Source organism: Orbicella faveolata, unplaced genomic scaffold (assembly GCF_042242905.1).
Source record: "Orbicella faveolata isolate gen_17 unplaced genomic scaffold, um_ofav_v1 contig_1, whole genome shotgun sequence".
Lineage (NCBI taxonomy): Eukaryota > Metazoa > Cnidaria > Anthozoa > Scleractinia > Merulinidae > Orbicella > Orbicella faveolata.
In genome coordinates, this window is record NW_028301536.1 from 11,244,097 (window position 1) to 11,264,479 (window position 20,383).

The 20,383-nt window shown below is 39.5% G+C and overlaps 2 protein-coding genes across 5 annotated transcripts; one reads left to right on the plus strand and one right to left on the minus strand.

Moving 5' to 3' along the window:
- The first annotated feature begins 1,794 nt into the window (after positions 1-1,794).
- On the plus strand, positions 1,795-16,033 carry LOC110064744 (uncharacterized). Of its 2 annotated transcripts, none has more exons than XM_020771842.2 (21): positions 1,795-1,963; positions 2,047-2,178; positions 4,142-4,219; positions 4,348-4,519; positions 4,787-4,863; positions 5,667-5,832; positions 6,164-6,222; positions 6,754-6,873; positions 7,506-7,577; positions 7,711-7,740; positions 8,090-8,322; positions 8,973-9,184; positions 9,980-10,147; positions 10,776-10,829; positions 11,634-11,734; positions 12,092-12,163; positions 13,259-13,360; positions 13,477-13,550; positions 13,621-13,708; positions 13,814-13,968; positions 15,363-16,033. In XM_020771842.2, the coding sequence occupies exons 1-21, from the start codon at positions 1,922-1,924 to the stop codon at positions 15,655-15,657; spliced, it is 2,502 nt and encodes an 833-aa protein (XP_020627501.2). In that variant the 5' UTR covers positions 1,795-1,921; the 3' UTR covers positions 15,658-16,033. The 2 variants fall into 2 exon arrangements, with proteins under 2 accessions (XP_020627501.2, XP_089145146.1); XM_089289020.1 differs by having other exon boundaries at positions 8,973-9,163.
- Positions 15,634-20,317, minus strand: LOC110064745 (uncharacterized). Of its 3 annotated transcripts, none has more exons than XM_020771845.2 (7): positions 19,921-20,317; positions 19,217-19,314; positions 18,584-18,757; positions 17,927-18,106; positions 17,603-17,710; positions 16,893-17,141; positions 15,634-16,651 (listed from the first exon to the last, which is right to left on the minus strand). In XM_020771845.2, the coding sequence occupies exons 2-7, from the start codon at positions 19,287-19,289 to the stop codon at positions 16,131-16,133; spliced, it is 1,305 nt and encodes a 434-aa protein (XP_020627504.2). In that variant the 5' UTR covers positions 19,290-19,314; positions 19,921-20,317; the 3' UTR covers positions 15,634-16,130. The 3 variants fall into 3 exon arrangements, with proteins under 3 accessions (XP_020627504.2, XP_020627503.2, XP_089145167.1); XM_020771844.2 differs by lacking the exon at positions 19,921-20,317 and adding an exon at positions 19,606-19,882; XM_089289041.1 differs by lacking the exons at positions 16,893-17,141; positions 19,921-20,317 and adding an exon at positions 19,606-19,880.
- Positions 20,318-20,383: the final 66 nt, after the last annotated feature.

Here is a 20,383-nt window from a genome sequence, read left to right on the forward strand (position 1 = left end):
GTAACCAGCGTCGCTAAATAAATTTGTTCACAACACGTATGAGTAAATACTACGCATCAATATCAAAATTTGTTTTTAATTTTTTTTTTAAAAAAATTTTAAAAAATTGTACAAAAATTTTAAAAGAAATTTAAAAAACTTAAAGAAATTCACAAATTGTTTACTGGAACATTGTAAAATGTGGAAATATGGCCAATTAAAGTAATAAAAGCTGCTCTGATATCTAGAAAACTAGAAATTGCTCAGAAAGTTACTCGAAACGAAAAAAGTTGCTCGAAATACGAAAACTTGCCAAAGAGTTGCCGAGCAACTTGTGGTAAGCCCTACCTGTATCCTCTGTGGTTGACCTGAGTGATTACTTTGGTTTTGGATTTACGACACTCATCACAAGGGCGATCTTTGCTGACGTCATTGTTTGCATTTTGCCTCATTATCGTAAACTCCCGCTTATAACCCCCCCCCCCCCCTCCAATTCCGGTTATAGGCCCATCTACTTGTAAAGCAAAAAATAAAAAATAAAAAAATATGGTTATAAGCTCCCGGATATAAGCCCCGCTTTAGTTTTGAATTCAATTTATCATGATGTTTTAACGCTTGATTTCCAGTAAATGAAACCCATTTCAATTAACATGTGCAGCTATAGCTCTTTTCGAAACCGTCAGTTTTTCTTTTTTCCGGTTGTAGGCCCCCACGGATATAAACCCCTCCGTTTATAAGCCCGTCTAAAAGTCCATACGAAGTTCTCTAAGCTTGGGCGGCCGAGCCCGTTTCTCGAAGGTCTCGAAAAGTTTTCGCACCCGGAAAGTCATAGCAAAATCTCGAACCTTTTGATTACAGAGCTGTTTTATTCACTTATTCTTAATATGAACAGAGCTTCCCTTCATACAAGAAGTTTCAGGCGTATACACTTCTCCGTTTTTAGATACAGATGAACTAAAACTGGCTTTACGAGCCTGAAAAGTTTTCGGGACTTTCGAGAAACGGGCCCCTGTAGGGCTTAAAAGCGGTAGTTTACGGTATACCCCAGCATACGGCTTTGCATGGAGAACTGAGTCATCCCAAGAACTATGTTTTTAGAGGTGTAAATGGAATGATGAAAATATTGACTTCCAAAATTTGCAAAATTTCTGAGCGGCAAAAGCGCCAAGAAACCCATACATTCATTGAATTAAAATTTTAGGTTTTTTAAAAGTACGCATGTCACATGAAGTATGTAATACATCGGGCTCAACTTCGTTGGGACAGCTGATCGTTGTCTACACTTTCATTATATTCAGAACCTCCATCAGAACTTAAAGGGGCTAGGTCACGCTATTTTAGGTAATTTTGTTTAATTTTGTCAGTTACGAGCTCTATACGTCAAATTGGCAGAGCAAAAGTCTTTCATTTGCAAAATCATGGCCACATAACAACCGAGAATGATTTTCCAGCTGTGTAAATGACATTTTGATCTAAACTGATATAAATTTGAAAAAAGGTGGGCCGACGTTTTTGAAATTTACCCAAATGCAATCCATTTTAATCCTCTCCAGTTTTGTCCATCCATGTCCCTTCTTGGCTTTCCTGTGTTTTGTTTGAGATCTTCTACAGTCTTGAGCCGTTTTTGTGATATTTTAGTTAATTCTGTGACCATTTGACTAGTGTTGAAATTGCCTAAAATTGCGTGACTAACCTGCTCGTGAATGCTAATGAGGCAAAACAAAGTTTTAGGTCCTACTACTTTTCCGAGCCTTCAAGAGCTGTGACATTCGGTGTAGCATACATGACAAAAAATAACTCAGTCGCCCGTTCGAACCGCTGGTCGATGTTCGATTGAAAACTGTTGAAAAATACTTGACTTGTGGATCGTCTTGTAGCTGCGCTCTTGAATACACATGTAAAATGAATTCTTGCTCGAGTCACAGCCATTGCAATCCTTACAATGCAACCAGAAGTCGTCTTTTTCTATGGTCCTCCTTTTTCGGTGAGTGATCATGCTTTGGAGAAGATAAACAATGTATATATTTTTTTAAATACTTAAGCTTATCGTTTTTATGCCTCTTCAAGGGAAAGGATTTGTTCTATTGTTATCACTTTTCTCACACACACGAGAAGATTAATCCAGGAGAACTGTTTGAAACTGATCCCAGCCTGAGCCTCAGAGCAGTGATCCTGAAGATTGTGAATGTTCTCAATAAGGTAATCATGATTGGAACCTCTTGGGACATTTTACATGTATACCATCTCCTTTACCCTGGCCTCATGAAATTTAGGAGACTCATGACAATCTAAGTTTTGAAGAAGGGGATAAAAGGTTCAGTCTTGACCTGACATTAAAACAACATGACATTATTCCCGGAGGGTGGTGCAGACCTCTCAACCTCAAAACACCAAAAATCTGGAGACTGATGTAAAAAAATCTGGAGATTTCAGTAAAAATCTGGAGATTGATCGACCGACAGACGAAACTAAGTAAACACAGGTTCTAATTAAGAGAAAGTGTTTTGTTTTTTGTCAAAATGCGAGAGACTGGTAATGATGACCTAATTTGGAACAGGTGTTCTATATATGGTCATGGACAACAGTCTGTCATGGACATGTGTTTCCAGTGAACAGACGGATGAAGAACTGAACAGTTTTGTTAAGTTCAACTATGGATTTGTACAGAATTGGCACAAGGAACTCACCTAAGCAAGCCAAAACTGAAATTATACAAAAAAATTTATCCTTTCAGCTTACACCTCTATTTATCATGAAATTTGTCTGTCTCAGTGTGAGACTGTGAGATTGAACTGAAAACTGTGAGTCTCACGACAAAGTCATGAGACTTGAGAGGTCTGAGTGACTGGTGGGTGGACTCCTACATAAAATGGACGGGGGTGCATGTCACACCTTTTAGGAGTCAAACAGGGGATTTGGTACCACTAAGGGTGTTCAGCCTTAAAAGGTTCACAGCAGGAGCTTTTGCGGTGAGGCAAAAAAAGTCAATGTCAGTTAATGTGTAGTTTGAGAATTGGTACCTCTTAGAGGTGAAAGCAATTCAAGCCATGCCCACAAAACATTATCTTGGTTCTGTTTAGGGGTTCTTTTCAAAATTTCTGACGAGCACCCCTGTCCTTATTTATAGGAGTTCTCCCTGATAAGATTGAGTGTAACTCTGCATACCTATTCTAGCAAGTGAAATGCAAGCTATGTTACAATGAACATCTGTTTTTTACTCTGATGAAGGTAGACAGTTGCCACCAAAAATTCAGTGAACAAAATACCTGCAGATCAGATATATTTAAGTCAAATAATACAAGTGTATGTCAAGTGTAATTCAGTGGAGAAACTTATTAATGATAGTGAAGATATCAGTCACATCACCTATTGTTATTAAATTATGTGCCAAACAGAGATCTATTAGGCGGTGAAACAAAGAGTTTTTTCCTTAATTAAAGAGAGAACTCTTTGTCTCACCACCTAATGGTACTCTTTAAATAAAAAAAAAAATTTTGTAACAGTTACACATATCTTCCCTATAAAACTCTCACAACTATTAAAAGAAAAAATATTCCAGAGGATCAGGAAAATAGAGTAGAAACATACAGTCAAGTAACAAGCATTACCATTAAATCCAAAATTATGTTATTCATGATAATGATGGTAGTTCTTAAATATATATATGAGAAATACTTAGTATAGTTAAGTATCCATGTAGCTCCTGTGCGGCAAAATGATACAAAGTCCCCATGGTTACATTCCCTCCCTCCCTTGATCCATCCATCTTTCCCTTCCTCTCTCTTTTTCCTCCACGTATTGTACATGTTAGTTGCTGAATAAATTGATCATCATTATCTTATAACCTTTTTTAAATGAAGTGGTCTTCCTGTTCTTTCTGTAGAGAAGGCTACATTTTCATTCACTTTCTCTGAGTGTGATCCACTTTGGTGTGGGAATAGTATTATATGCAAGCTTGTTTCAGAGTTTCTTAAGTTATGATTAAGTTCAATATCCCAGTCAACCTTGGCTTATTGTCACCTCTTTGCACTAACCAGGATTTCTCATCCTGACCACGCACCAGTTCCCTAGGTACAGTGTATCTTATTACCGTTGGATTGGTACATGTATGTATTGCATATAGCTTAGTATTTGAACTGCTCTCTTGTCTCGTAAAATTTAGGGTCAAAGTGTGGTTGTGGATGATGATAATACTAGCAAGAAAACCAGGAAGTCATACTTGACTGTTCTTAGGAATAAGGTACTGTTTCTTATAATTTGCTGAAGATAGTTGGCATTTTAATCTGCTGCTTGATATGCCTTTGTACCTTTCTTTCTATTACATATGATTTCCATGCATTATGTTTGAAAGCTATTGTTTCCATTTAGGTTCCACAGTGCCGATTCAGAGTAATTAATTTCCAAGCATCAGATTCTAGTGCCCAGTTAATTTGTCAGTGGGCCAGAGAATGGGAACTGGCTTATCAGTTTGAATGTTCAGGATTGAAGTCATTGAAGCTGTCTGAAAAGGTTATTGAACAATGGTTTGAGACAAGAACTGGTAAGAACATGCAGTCATGTATGTATGTAGGGGTGCAAATGTAAGTCAGAGAGGGTGGTAACTGCATCACTTCTGAGTCAAGTTAATGAAGATTTCAAATATCTTCTCAGAATTATTTCTGTGGATAGTTTGACAATGTTTAAAGCTACTACATCATCCATAGTGCAGATTAGGTTGAAGATGCTCTCAAGTATACACTTTAAATTACATTTGTAACTTATTACAGTCACAAAAGAACTTTTGCCTTGGTTGTTTTGTTGTATTCAGAACCAGTCTCTGAAGAAGAAGGGTTCAGCAAGATTGATAAGGTTGATGTTCAGTTGGTGTGTGATACACCTTACAAAGTAAGTCAAACCTTATAATACATATAAGTACAGTCATACAAAAGCATAGTTGAGTTGTTTTCACATCATCTCTTTTCACATACTTGATTCTTCAAACATTCAAGAGATGTTTGAAATTTTACACAATGTCCCATTCTGATGCTGTAGCCCTACAAAGATTTTAATGTGTCTCTGAGAACAACTGATCTATACAGATGTGTTTAGCACCACATTAATAGTATGCAGATGTAATGGGGGAAAGGCAGCTTTTGAACAAATATTTTTTCGTAAAGTACTTTGTCTGGATTTACACATTCCAACCATAACAACCTCAAAGCAAAAAGCCGGCATTTTTTCCAGGAAAACACAGACTTTTTGATCAGTCACTCATAAGCAACCTGTCACTAGAGAACATGCACAACCATTTGCTTGTGTTTGGCATGCTAACTGCTAGTCCCTAACTGCACAGTTACACTCACTGAGGCTTTCCTGAAAAGGAAATGTCCGCTGTTTATCCTAAAAGCCTCTTTTTTACCCACCCCACCCTCCTGGGTTAAAACCGTTCATGCTAGACCTGGTACCTGCTGGTAGCTGGGGCCTTGGCATGGGGACTATGCTGGAATACAAAGTTTTTACATTAAACCAGCTGGCTTTAAAGGAGTCAGGGGAGCCTGACCTCCAGCTGATTTGAAATTCCAGGCAATATACCCTCACCAAAAATTACAAGACAGGAGTCCCTCCCTGGCTAAATTACCTTGACAGAGTTTTATTTATCTCTCTAAATCTAATCTCTCTTTGAATTTATTTTTTCTTTGGATGCACAGTTTACTGTCCCAGCCCTCTTTCTCCAGTGGGAAGCACTATTAGAAGATCGTGAAGATCACGTGAATATTCAGGAAAGCATGGTTGATGTTGTCAACAGGTGGAGCTGCAGTAATACACATGGAAGAGTTATTGTACTCAAGCTGAGTGAAAAACACACCTGTAAAGGTGAGGTATTATAACAGTCTTACCAAGATCTCAGGCTATACAATAAGTTTTTTGAACTTCACATTGTGTCTTAATTTGTTCAGCATATTTCTTAGCCTGCATCCCTAGAATTTAACCCAGTAAATGGTGATAATGCTGGGTATGTTATCAAACTTATGGACTGAATATTTGAATTTGGATATTTTTGATAATTTTATGTTATTTCCTTGTATATAGCAGGGCTGTCATTAAGTTTTGAGTCAACTCTAGTCAAACATTTGTTAACAGTTGTAGTAATTATCAGTAACTGAATATTTGACAATACGATTTTATTTTCTTCAACTAACACCAGAGGAAAGTTGTGAGTGTGTGGACAAGATGAAGCAGATTATCAGTAAATTGGTGTCACAGGTAAATTTTATACCAAAAAAAGCTCAATAAGTTTCTTCATCTTTGGTGCCCTCTCCTCCTTAATTGGCACCTTCTACAACTTCTGTGTCCAGATAATAAAACATCCCCTATTTTTCCTCTTCCCTAGATGGTAAGCCATCTCACAATAATTTGTTAACTGCAAAATTAATATCTGTGAGGTAACTACATGTTAGAGTTGCCTATTCTCTGCCATGTTGACTTTTTATTCTGGCTCTTTGATAGGCCCTGGGTGATGCCTAATTAGAACAGAATTACAGAGCTCTTCTCAATCTAGTTCTATATATTTGATAGTTTATTTGTGATTTAAAATAACTCCTCATAGTCTTTTTTATTTTTTAAACTCCTTGGCTGCTAGAAATAGCATTTCAATTACACTAGGTAAATGAAAGAAAAATGGCCTACAGAGCAGCTACAATGTGACAGGATTGACTCCTCCTTAATAAGCTCGACTGTGCTTATGAAGCTGTCATATCTACACTGACTGGTCTTATCGTTTTTTGTATATTTCAGGTGACCATTCCTGTGTTCTTTGTGCACTTGTGTTCATTCACGTGGCAATTCAGCAGACCTCCCAATCCAGGAGTGTTCGCTTGTCTTCAGAGACTTCACAACATTGATTTGTTAAACAGGGTAAAGTTAACAGTCTGACGTTTCATGTTTTTTGTAGCATAGTTTGTGATCAAGTATCTTTTGGAATCCCATCTTGGAGAATTTGTTGACTTTCCTGGAGCCTGCTACTTTCCACAGGAGTGATACTAAAATAAGGCTTTCTCTAAACAGGGAACAAGAATCAAAAACTATTTAATACTTATAGCTTATCGTGAAGAAGTACCTAAAACAGAAATTGTTCCACTGACTGAGTTTTGACAGACAGATTTTTTCTCAAAACGAAAGAGTGCAATGAACAAAACTAAACTTTTGTAAGTTACGAGTGAACTGTTCTACAAGTCATGTAGTTACTCATGTGTCCTGTACATTTTGTAATTTTATACTGTTTTCACAAGTGACATGACTGACATGATCCCAAATTGATTGTATTATGTTTCATATCTGTCTCCTCTGTAAAGCTGAGAAAAGTTAAATAAATTTTCTTGTCTTATCGTGTGTCTTGTCTTTTCTTGACATTGAATAATAAAACGGTGCTGTTTGATACCGTGCAGTGAATTCTGGTTTGCATGTACGATAATACATGTAATGATAATAATAAGAACACTGTAAACGAATTGTGCATTTGGCTCGCTGTGTTTTGTTCTCTTTTTCAGGCCACGTTCTATATCAATTCAAGTGACGCTCAGTCAAAGGCGGCCACCGCGGCAGGAGTGAAGAGTATCAAGGTGAAACCATTTTTGCAAAAATGCAAAACGTGCAAGTCCATTCATGTTGTTGTTTTCTTACCTGTATTACTAATTTTCATGTATTCCACTGTCTGTGAATGGTTAAAGAAATCATGTGTTTCTTCTCCACTAGGCAATTAAACTATTCCACAATCCACAGATGGTAAGTGCATTTCGTGCTCAATAACAGGCTTGTATTCACAATGATTCCACTGGCATTTGCAAGTAAAACATATTTCCTACTGTTATCTGAAATTTCATTCGAGTTCATTGGAATCTGCCAAAGTTTTGGATCAAGAGGTCGAGGAGATGGCTGGCTCTTCATGCTAAAATAATTAAAAAAGTAAATAACTTTATGAAGTGTCAAATGTATTTAGTACTGTTCTGCTAATTGGAGACACTGTAAATAAATGAACAAATAATATTTCAAATAGAACAGAAATTTTTAAGAATCCCAACTGGTGAGAGGCTGAGCAGTTGGCTAACTTCATTTTTCACGTTTCGTTTGGCAGATTAATGCTGTGCATTGTAGAGTGGCAGCACAAGTCCCTGAATATGTCAGCAAGGCAAAGCTAGCATGGTTCGGTTCCCACAACAGGCCTGAAGCTTGTCTTCCTCTCTTTCGTGAGGCTGTTAAGTCCCAAACCACTGCCAGTGTTCATCACATGTCACCGCAGTGTGTCACTGCAGCAAGGAACTCATATGTCCATGGAGTGTGCTTTAAAGACTTTGAAACTTTGGGCAGGTGCCTGTTACTTATTAGCATTAATATTATTTTCATTACATCTATCTGTTTTTAAGTGGTGCTTGCGGCCATTCACCAGTGAAAGAGCCAATGCCACCTGCATAAGGAAAATCCCATATAACGAACAACCTTTTCCGAACTCAGCAAATTTCTCTGACGTGATATTAGCCCTTAAATAACTTAGAAGGAGGCAAGGCGTTGAATTTTTGAGCTCGATTATAACGGACAACTGATCAGTTAGAGGGGTTAACAAGTGGTGGCCCATGAAATCGTGGTTTTACCGAATCACATTATCAAACTGATACTAAGATTTCGAGGAAACGTTTTTTTCAAAACGTAGTGTTACGTAACTGCTCGTTTTCAAATTCAACGTGAAAATGAAGAAGTCGCGTAAGGAAAGTTCGCGCAAAAATATCTCGTCGGCGGTCTCAACAATACCTTTTAACAAGTACTTTATCAAAGGGTGGGTGGATAACGCTATCAACCGGATAAGTTGCTATTCAATTAAAAAAAAGCTTCCGCCGGGCTGATTTGGTCAGTTACTCAGCCTTTGAACCCGGGAGAGGGCAAACTGAACAGTACACATTCATTTAGAAAAGTAGAAAATATGAACGAAATTGATGAATCATGTCATATTGCTGTTTTGGCAGGTTCAACTCCCAGTACAAACATGCTGCAACACCAACAAAACCAGCATCACACGATATATTCAACTACCATCAGTCCTCCAGTGAACTGAAAACATGCAACAGGGGAAAAGAACAAAATGTTCAGTGTAACTTGGTTTCCTCTGAAGTACCTGGAGCAAGTATCATACCAACGGACAAGTCTCCTGTGTGCAGTAAAGTGAATGAAAAGAAACGTAAGCTGTGAATTGTTGTTGCCTTATTGTAAGTTATGTAAGTTACCAAAGAGAAACTTTGTTGATATATGAACAAATTATCCCAAGCATGCAGGATTTAAGCAATTTTTCCGTGCTTTATTAGCCACATCTAAACACGAGAGAATTTGGGAGAATTCGAGACAGTTATGTAAACCTGAGACGCATGCTTTTATCAGAGATTTCTCAAAGGTACTCGCGAATCTAAAATGTCACAACCAAGTTTTCGTACTCTCATCTAAACCAGTGAGTGCAGGCGTAGTATCTCATTTATTTTATAAAACGTGCTTAGAGACCTCAGGGCCCCGTTTCTTGAAAGCCCCGGAAACTTTTCGGGCCCGTAAAGCCATTTTTAGTTCATCTGTATCTAAAAACAGAGAAGTGTATACGTCTGAAACTTTTTGTATGAAGGGAACCTCTGTTCATATTAAGAATACGTGAATAAAACAGCTCTGTAATCAAAATGTTCGAGTTTTTGCTATGGCTTTCCGGGTGCGAAAATTTTTCGGGACCTTCGAGAAAAGGGCCCCGCAGGCCCGGGTTGTTCGAAAAGTGGATAATGCTATCCAGTGTATAGCGTGGTTTGTTTTGTTGACTCTTATTCACTGGATAGCAAATTATCCGGTGGATAGCGTTATCCAGCCTTCGAAAAAGCGGGGCCAGGGAGGTGAAGTTTGCATCCTTCACATTGTGTGAGAATAACCGTCGTTATTGTTGCCGATTTTGTGGTTTTTGTGTTTTTTTTTTAAATTTTTTCGTCCTCTAATTCCCTTCTAGTTCCTGACGCTATTTGTCCAAGTCTTATGGTGAAACATTTAACGAGAGAGGTGATTGAGAGCCATGCTTTCAGTTCAGGTCATTTCAGGCGAGGTGAAGGCTGCACGAAGCTCATCCGTAATGTTAAAAGTACCATGGTGGAAGATGGCATGCAATTTACCTGTCAATGTGAGTACGGTCTCCATGTGTGCTTTATCTAAACCGCTTTACCGAAATTGTTTTGCTGAACAGATTACTTATGCTGCTCTGCACATTGTGGCCGCTTTTCATCTGTCCAAAGAGTCTGGTTTCAATTTCCGGATACTCCCCTGTAATTGGGACATCATGTTTAGGTTCACAACCTTGTTTCAGTTACATGTATACCCAAATATTCGAATTGTTCGTTCCATTCAATTTTGCTCCCGTAATTTATGCAGTTTTCGGAATTCAGTGATTTCTATTTCGGAAATTCCGCAGTTTTCGAATTCTCTACAAACTTTCTCGGGAAAGTTTCTGTCCATTGGCTTCCATTCCTAGTCTACCGAATTTTCTTCACTGTACTTTGGTAAGCGTTTTTCAAAGAAATTTAAATTCACGTAGGCTGTGTTAAGTTCCCAGCTATAGGATCTTGGCGCTCTTACATTTTGCTGTCAGTAGATCTTAGTTCAGCCATGTGTTAGGTGTAATTGATAACTGACGCTCTGGTGCTTGTGTTGCCGGTTTTTTATATCACAGCAACTGTTGTATGGGACATTTATTTCCTGGTATTTTTCTGTGCTGTTGGAGATGGACTGCTGATATTTTGTTTTCCCAACAGGTATCGGGTCCCAAGGTCAATTCTATGATGTGTCAGCAGTCGTCAGTCAGAAAGGTAGGTAAGCAAACGGCCATGTTAAGGTGATATTCATCACAAGACCCTTTCTAAACAGATTAGGTGCAAACATCGGATTGGATAGGATTTCCGTTACTCTGTGACCTGTTATCAGTACCGCCTACCTCCTTTTGATCCCATCGGGTGTTTAAAGCGACAAAAAACGAGACCCAGTTCTGGGAACTGTTCCTCTGGACCGGCCCTGTGTGACGCATCCTACCTGATGGCGTCATGGCAATAGATTTACTCCCAAAAGTGTGCGTAATAGATTGTCGTTGATCTGGTGATCTTCCCTTTGAACTGCTCTACTTGTGTTTCAAAATGTTTCGTGTCCTGCGCGCCTTACCGTTGCCAACTAGGAAAGTTATTGATTAGTTTTTGACCCCTTTGTGACATCTTTTCGACAACTTCAGATGGCTTCCGTTTCAAATGGCCAATCAAACTTGTCGCTGGTCTCGAACGTTCGCAGGTTGAGACTTTTTAAATTTCCGCTAGAGTGAATGATGAATTTGACAATTTTACATCTCCGTCCTCGATAGTTCACATGCTTTGATTGGCCTACTCAAATAGAACGCAGCAAAAAATTGTCAAAAATAGGTCAAAATTTAATAAAAAACTTCAAGTGGGATCGGTTCGGTGTAAGAACAATTTAGTGACATCTCATTTAATGGTTTAGTGTATGCATCATCATTGTCATTTAGCTACCAAAGACGATCAAACTATGTGGCAAAGAAGAGGTGTTATCTTCAAATATGGAAAACAACCATTGTTACTGTTGTAATTTTGTGGTCATTGTACTGACAGGTCTTGAACGAGCTGGGTGTTCTTGTGCTGATCCCGCAAGTAAGCTGGGAAGATGTAAACATGCAGTTGGCTTGTTACTTTGGTGCAAGAATGAGAAAAACGTACGTTATCTTGAAGCTATGTTGGAGTTTTATGTTGCTCTTTCTGTAGACATTTCCTTTCGTTATTACTTGTATGGAGAACATACTCATCGTCTAAGGGCAATCAGTGCCCAGCGAAACGGCTGAAATGGCACTGAGAACATGATTGTATCTTCTTGTTATTTTTTTTGGTGGGGGGGAGGGGGGTTGAAGGACAGGGGAAGGGTTGGCGAAGCACCTGATAATTTCTGCTGCTACTGTGCTGAAATCTGATTTGGTTATTGCGGCTTTTACGTTGGCTTGAATAGAACTGTAATTGTTTCCAGATAAGAACTGTACTTGGAGATAAAGTGAATGTGAAGCTTGTTGTCATTGCAGATGAAAGAAATTAAGAAGGCCGTGCCTTCAAGCAACCTGGAACATGCGATTACAACAGCCGCAAAACGAAAGGTAGCAATGGAGCAGTAAGGTGTTACTCTTTTACATCATGTTTATCTTATTAGGTTGTTAACTTGCGTCGGAGAAACCACATAACCATTTGCCAGCTAATCTGATGGCTCCCCCATACGGTGATCACTACCTATAATCATCTTTGTCCATTCTTGAACCACTGAGAACCTCTCGCAATTTCTCCATCACACCGAACAGCGTTCCACTTTCAAAAATACAACCCATGCCACCATGGAAACTGGTATCTACAGTGTCAGCGACACTGCAACAAACGCCAACATATTACAAACGAGTAAGATCCCTGCAACAGTCAACTGAACATAACTAAAACGAACAAGAGAAAGCATTACAAAACCTGTAACATCTGTGCTGGGTGATAAAGGAAGATAACGCTGGCGCTGCATTGTAGACGCCTTTTGCCATGAGAAGCATAAAGGAATAAGTTAGTACGTCAGTTTTCAGTATAAATAACTGCGAAAGGGCGTTGGCTACCAAACCCACTAAACCCACAACGCATGGCTCTGTGTTGCGTCCATAAGTTCAGGGTGTCTCCGAAACAATTAGCCGCGTATAAAAACAGCAGCAGATTCATGCTTGATTCAAGCCACAGAAAATTTCTATCAGCAGTCGTTTTGCTCGACCAAAGCAGCAGAAATCGACCGTCCATCAACTGGGGTAGCACACAAAATAAGTTGCAAACAGTGCAATTTTGTATGCTATGGCCAAACCGAACGATCACTGAAGACGTGCGTTCCCGAGCACAAAAAGGCCGATCATAGTTCTAAAGTTGCGCCGGGGAGCTATGTCCACGATTGTTATCATCAGATGGACTCACACAACGTCAAAGTCGTCCGTCATGAGCCACACTGCCACCAGCGGCTTTTCCTTGAAGTTTGGATGTGGGAATGACCACATATATCCCAGAAATCTACAAATGCTTAGCACGCGCTTTAAGTTTTAATCTCGCGAAGGACCAGCTGAAGAGTTAGCTGAAACGTCTTAGTATCATCTACAAAATATGACTCAGTCACAAACATTTATCAGTTGTTTCAACGACTTCTTGCAAGCTATTACGATTATTTTCACTATATATAGGAAGCGATATGTGATGTGTCTTCAAAAGGGAGGGAAGAAGAAGTTCCCTCGACTTTGCGGAAAGATAAATCATTGCCCAAATGGATTTCATCTCTAGCACAGGTAGGACGTGCTATTATTGCAAAGTTATGTTGCCTAAGTAATTATAATGGACAAGTTTACACACTACTTTACAGTGCAATTCTCACAACAAGTTTACCTTTCAACTTGTCTCGTAGTCCGCTTCACGCGACGGTGATCGAGTAAAGAGACCGAAGGCAGAAGGCACAGTTGCTACACAACGCCAGAAGAGGTAATGAGAAGTGTAAGGAATCGATGTATTCTATGTTAATCAAAGAAGTTACAATTCCCGTGTATTGCAGGTTCAAAACGAAAAAGAGCGCAGAAAGCACAGTGTATTGTCTGAGTCCAGAAGAACTGCTTCAAACAGCTCAGGAAATAATAGAATGGGTGAGAATCACTTTATGACTTATGCCGACATCTTATGTCCAAGCAACTATTAACTAACTGTTCTATTGCTTTTCTTTTTTTCGTAACATTCATTTTGTAAAATAGTATCGTTCCTCCTCGAGTGACCACGGCGTCGACAAACACAAACAACAGGGAACTGATCACAACAGAAGCCGATCCAAAGACAGTAGACAGGTGGAACGGAGGTCTAATCAGAGTTCATACATAAAGAAGGAGCCTTATCAGAGAGTGTGTAACAGGTACGGTGAAGCAAATGAACGAACCACCCAGCCACCCTCACTTTGCTCTCTTAATACCTGACGGAATCATCTTTGATTACATTCTTTAGAGCATTAACTCCTAGCAGAGTTTGTTCACTGTAAAGTTTTTGAGTAGAGTCTTTTTGAAGTCCATAACCAACTAATTTCAAAACACAAGTACTTTGTGCAAGAATCTCAAATTTCGAACAAAATCATTCGACAATAGCTAGCTTACTAAATGCATCATCGCTCAGTGAACTTGGCTTGCCTAAATAAGCACGTTTTTGTAGATGATTTGTCGGCTGTCAGTTAATTTCAGTAGAGGGAATGGATGAACATGAAATTTCTCCTTTATTCGGCAATATACTTTCAAACAAACAAGTGATTGAACTGGTGAGAACAATTTGCCTGCGTATATTGCGTTGTTGTCCAAACCAATTTAGGGCAAAACTCGCATTGTGCCTAAAGAGCGCCCAAGCGAGAATCAAGTGACTGGAATTGTTTACAATGTCGAGTGTAGATCGTGTTCGTTTGTATACATTGGCGAAAGCAAAAGATCTTGGAATTCTCGGGGGACAGCACAAGCCTGGCACAAGAGGAAACAATGAATCGGCAATTAAACAGCACGCGGAAACGACTGGACATGATATCTATCCCAACTATGTAGAAGTACTAGAGCGTGGCGTTACCAATCGACAAAAACGCTTATATCTATATGACTAGCTCCGTGAGCGGGCAAGATGAATCAAATCTTGCGCTGTGATTGCAAATCATGCAAATTACAAAATAATTGATTCAAATGTGATGACCTGGGCAAACGTCACAAAAATACACACTCCCCCATTTGCCAAACGCCATTTCCCCCATGACGAGCATACGCTGTACAAAGACAAGTTCGCGACCGGAAACGAAATTCATTGCTGACATCAACACCACTGCTTATGACCGCTGTTCAATTGTTGTTCGCTAACAAAAGCACGGTCAAGCATTGAATAGCTGTCGTCTCCGATACGCTGTTCTCAGAGCTGCATGTAATTTTTCACAATTAATTGCCAAAGCAAGGCCCGACGAGCACTATATTTCAGCATTTCGCCAGCAAGTCCTAGCAGTAACAAGCCGCCCATCAAGTGAATAAAACGGGGACACGTGCTTATTCCCGTGCTTTAATGAACTGCAATTTGTGAAATAGGATCGACGCAAGTTCGACGTTTGTTACCACGCTGGAATTAAGTCGACTCTTTGTCGCACCTATTTTCAGTTTATTCGACGCCATTTGGATTCGACGTTTGCCCTACTAGGCCTAAGTGAATAAGAAGTAAGGATATCTGACGCGATATGCAAACTAACCTGAGTAGTTTGTTTGACTGCTTCAGCCATTTTCTTTTCTTTTGTAGAGAAAAACTGGATTCTTCTGTAAACACTGATGTTTATAGCGAGGAAGCAATTGTCAGAGAAAGCTGTCAGCAGTCTTTGTCGAACTGCCCAGATGTTGGTTTAATAAGTGAAGTAATTCCTGAATCTGTTGCAATGAGCACACCAGAATGCTACTCTAAAGAAAATAACCCAACTATTCATGAACCACCCTCACGAATGAGAGAAGCTGATAAATGCATGCAGGAAACACAGCAAGACATCACTGACCGGGAGAAACATGAACCAGTTACGTCAATACTAGACGAGTTTATTTAATGAATACTTCAACATGTACAGATTGTGTCATAACACAACATAATTATGATGATACCGTCACATTTTTCACTTATTTTTGTTTAAAGCAAACGAAGGAAAAAGAAACCAAGTGTGTTGTTTTGCTTTCTGAGGAGACAGTTATATTTGTCATACGCCGATACTCACCTGGACGTTCAGTTTATATGGTTTGGGAGATCAGAGAGTGTTGGCGGCGTTGATCATAGCAAATGGGGCTAGCACAGAAATGTCGGTTAAAATTGGCCTATTGAGGGTTAAGTAATGTTACTGCAAAAGGTCGTGTTCAAAGTTCGCATTATCCAGTTTCATCGTTGTGTAAAGTTTGTTATATTTTTAAATTAAAATCTTCTAGGATTTATCTTGGTTGTTTCTTGTTAAGCATGAGTCATATTCCAAGTCCAATTCAGTCTCATTATCAGACAAAAGACAGTTTGTTAACAGCAATTGTTGTCAGCCTAAATTCCTTCATTTCCTGTTGTAATTGTGTGCCTTTTCGCATTTGGTTTGGAAATCTTTTCCTTTATTGTAGCATACACATCCTGTACCGGTCCTGCCCTCTGGACATTGTCCCTGATGCGATGAATGTCATTTCCCAGGGGTCTGTACAATGCTACAACTATGACGTATTTGCCGCTTGGACTTGGTGCTGCACCCATTCCTAATTGAGTGGTGTCTTTCCAAACCATCTGCGTGAAGTGCTTCACTTTATCGTTCAGCTCTGGATAAGAGAAGCTGAAAGCCTTCTTTTCACTGTACCATATCGTTGTCGCCTTCAGAGGCGCTCTCGGTAGGTCGTGCCAAATCTGAGCGATGTTCTCACCGACTGGCTCCCCTTGGAAGGTGGAAGGGTCGCTGGCTACAGATTCTGCTGTGCGCTGGGCTTGTTCAGCTAGGGTAGCATTCCACTGAAGAGGGAACACGTGATGCATCGCCCTGAGTTTGTTATGAGCCACCAGGGCTTCTTGAAATACTGCATCTGTTTTGATAGAGAATAGTAATACATTTTCCTGTGTCACATATGGGCTTCAGAACTAAACAAAATACAGATTTTCCCCTTCCATTTACCCTTCAAGCCCCAGTGCAAATGTAGCATTTTTCTTATAGTGCAAGTTATGGAACCTTTCTACCTTCCAAAAACTCTGTTACCTCGTTTGTATCCCACAATTTAAAACTGAAAACCTCGATTCTCTAAATCGCCACCTTCTGTCGATACTTACTGCTGCCAGTGCTGCTCCTGTTACTGGGGGTGACACTGGTGATGATGTTGGTGGCCATGGTAGGGTTGGCCAAGGTGGTGGTGTTAGGAAGAGTTCCAGTTCCACTGGTATTTTTGGGCTTATCCTCCTGTTTAACGACGGCAATGCTGTCATTCTGAGGAGATTGGATGTTTCTGTTTTCATCATGCCTCCTCTGTTGATCTGCTTTTTCCTCGGCGATGTATATCTCGAGGGTTTTACGTGAAGCGGCTTTTGGTGGGTATCATGCACATGCAGGGGAAAAAAATTGAACAGAGTATGTCTATCTTTAAATGGAGATCTCACCCAGAGTTATCTTACTACCTCGAATGAACATCTAAGACACCTGGCAAACTTTCTCTTCGCGAAGAATATACTGGAATCTTCAGAAGCTGATTCACCCGTATTTCTTCCTTAGATGTATAGGCCGGACAGAATGGACTGTTTGGCTGACTGAAAGCTCCTGAATTTCTTAGTTGTTAATACTCCGACTAGTATCACGAGTACTGAGAGGGCGTTTAAACGAGTTAGGGGGGTAACAGTGGTGCAACACCTCAAACTAGCTGCGAGATTAGCTTCCTTGCAAAACGTGAGCCTCTCGGTAAAGTAAGTTACTAATTATTTCTATGCTCTCTCTATATACGCATTTGTCAACTGGACTGAACAAGGGATTATTTACGCAAGTAACTCACCTTCTGCAATGGACTCTTCTGGCCCGTATGCCGATTGCTTGTCATCTTCAGCCCCGACCAGTAAACCTTTGTTCTTTAGCTTGTTCAACTCTTTTCCCAAAAAATGACCTATTATAGAATACAAAGTATCATATAATCAATACTCTAGACACATCTGTAGGAAAATTTATGTTTTCTTTTAACTAAAAATGAGATTTAATTGAAGAACACTCTTCAGGATTTTACTGACCGAATCGAATATAACGGGCAAGGCCTTTCTCTGGAAGGAAAGAGTTTACAACTGTGTGCTCCGTATAAGTTGGACATGTTTTTATTGTAACCCACCTGGTCGCCTTCCATCTTGGATGATAAATTTGTCGTCATCCTGAGATTTGTATGGGCGCACAGCATCGAGTATCTCCTCCTTATTTCTCTCTCTTCCCGTTACTTCACTTAATATGTCTGTAGCAGGAGCTGACGTATCGTTTAATTCTTCCTCGTATTCACGTGTTTCATCAGTACCATCTGTAAATGCAACAAATCATCTTTGTGCGGTACAACCATCCCCGCCTCTAATGTGACGCGAAGGGAGTAGTCCAAAGGCATTCAATGAACGTTTCTGATTACCATCTATACAATGGCTTTCCACTGACATAATTTCTTGGTACTATCGAGTTCACTTGAAATATTAGTCTGCTTCTTAGCTCTCGGTCACTGTCCTCGTGAATGAAGGATGACGGATTATTTGCGTGGGTGATATGTAGGAGGGATGTTAAGATATAACCCTCAGGATTGCCTCCTACTTCAATTCCCCGAATGTTCCTTACACGAGATTGCCCTCAGTGGGGCCGATAAACAAAAGATATGAATCATGTGAATCTAGAAAATGAAAATGACTAGCAAATAGTTAATGTGCTAAAGAAATATCAATAAAGTCCTTTCAGAAGTGTCAACTTTAGAGGCTCGCTAATGGTGTTAATTACGTCGATACAGTTTATATACCTTCTGGAAGTGGCCTTTGAACTTCAATTCGCCTGTTACCTCGTCCAATCAACGGACTCAGAGATTTTGGTTTCTTTGTTAAGACAACACCAGTATTGATCAGAACATCCGAACTCTTCTTTGTTGCATTTGCAATAAGTACGTGGTTTGTCCTAGTGTTGTGTGGACCCAGTTCTGCGTAGAGTTTCATAAATATACAGGATACAAACGTCAGAAAAAAGGCTCTCTCCAAGAGTTACAGGGATAAATGACCCTGCTACAATTGGTTTGCAATTCATGAAATTAAAGGACCACTGTGAATTGCAGCATATAACCTAAGTGACATAATGAGATGAATTTTCACTTTTGTGTTATCTACACAGGCATCAACTACGACAACGAAGTTGTAACTACTTCTCGTGCAACACACCTCAGAGAATTTCCACGCAATGCCGTTGTTCTTCACGAACGATAACACGCGTTTTGTTTTGTACTTTTAGCTACTTTTGGCTTATGGAATTAATAGCGACTGAAATGTACGAAAAAAAGACATGAAACGCAACTGTGATAAACCTTTCTATCTGTTTAGGCTGGTTGTGTAACAGTATGGCTAGTCATTTGTTTCCCTTTCAAAGAACCTAAAATGTAACTCACCTTTTGCTTGTAACAAGACAGGAATAAGCAGCAACAGACTAACGCGTTTTAAATTAAGACGATTCAGTTCCATTGTTTTATCCTCTCAACCGAGGGACCTGGAAATGGGACGGTTCATTATATAGATATCCTAATACACTTTAATCTTACTTTTGTTTCGATGCTACAAAGTCTCGTGCCAGAGTCGTTTAATATATTGATACGGTTCTGAGAGAAGGCGAACTCTTATTGTCTTACGCGGGCTTCAGTGCCGGTAAATTACCGTCGTTATTAGAAGTTAATTCGGCGGTTAAACTATATATGAATGACACTGTTGTTTTTGTACGTTTACTAAATTGGTGTTTAATGATACACAGCAGAAAAGTAAACAAACAATATACAAATATTACCTTTCCATCTTCGGCCATGAGAAACTCCATTTTGTTCTTCGCGAGCTGTTTAATTAAGACTCCAATTTACATTACATCATCCCGCTCTTAACCGACATCGAAGAAAAGTCGCTTGTCAATGGTAGCTGAGCAAGTTACTAGCCAGTGAAGAATCGATATTGGTGACCTCTTGGCTTAGTGTTATGAGCGAGAAGGCCAACAACAGGTAGCAATTCACAGATGAACGATTATTTAAGTTACTTTGCAGTGACCAACAGGAGAAATTACTTCAGTAACTATTTGAGCTTACCAGAGATGTCCTAAGCTTTGTCTTACCTGAATCGATAAGAGAGTCCTGTTTGGTTTTCAAACCGTTTCTTTTATTTAAATCTGTGCTCGATTGACCATGAAAGAATTCTTAAGAGAAAAAGTTCTCGAGCATTTTTTCAGCTGCAATTGTGTGGTCGTTTCGTCTTCCAAGCAAGCGCAATTTGAAGGACTGTCAAAAACCGTTCCATTACATTATTGTAGTACCACCCAGTTGTTTAGTTTGCGACAGAACATTTCACGTATCACTCCGCCTTCCTTTTTAGGACGCAGGTGGCCTCTGTGATATGCTTTTTTAAAGTGTTTACTGAGAGTAACATAGCCACTACGGCAATTTCATTGGTGTGGATTCGTGCCTTCTTTAAAGGATATTTGAAATACGTCTCGTGCAATTTTTCAGACATGGATACGACGAAAATGTCATGTTGAAAATTATATGAATCATAACATCACTTGCCAAGTTAAGGATGTA

Coding starts and splice junctions, on each gene's coding strand:
- LOC110064744 (XM_020771842.2), top strand. CDS start 1,922: ATGCAACCAGAAGTCGTCTTTTTCTATGGTCCTCCTTTTTCG. Junction 4,220..4,347: donor TGACTGTTCTTAGGAATAAG/GTACTGTTTCTT, acceptor GTTTCCATTTAG/GTTCCACAGTGCCGATTCAG. Junction 5,833..6,163: donor TGAAAAACACACCTGTAAAG/GTGAGGTATTAT, acceptor AACTAACACCAG/AGGAAAGTTGTGAGTGTGTG.
- LOC110064745 (XM_020771845.2), bottom strand. CDS start 19,289: ATGGAACTGAATCGTCTTAATTTAAAACGCGTTAGTCTGTTGCTGCTT. Junction 17,142..17,602: donor AGAAGAGTCCATTGCAGAAG/GTGAGTTACTTG, acceptor ACCCACCAAAAG/CCGCTTCACGTAAAACCCTC. Junction 16,652..16,892: donor CAGGAGCAGCACTGGCAGCA/GTAAGTATCGAC, acceptor CTATCAAAACAG/ATGCAGTATTTCAAGAAGCC.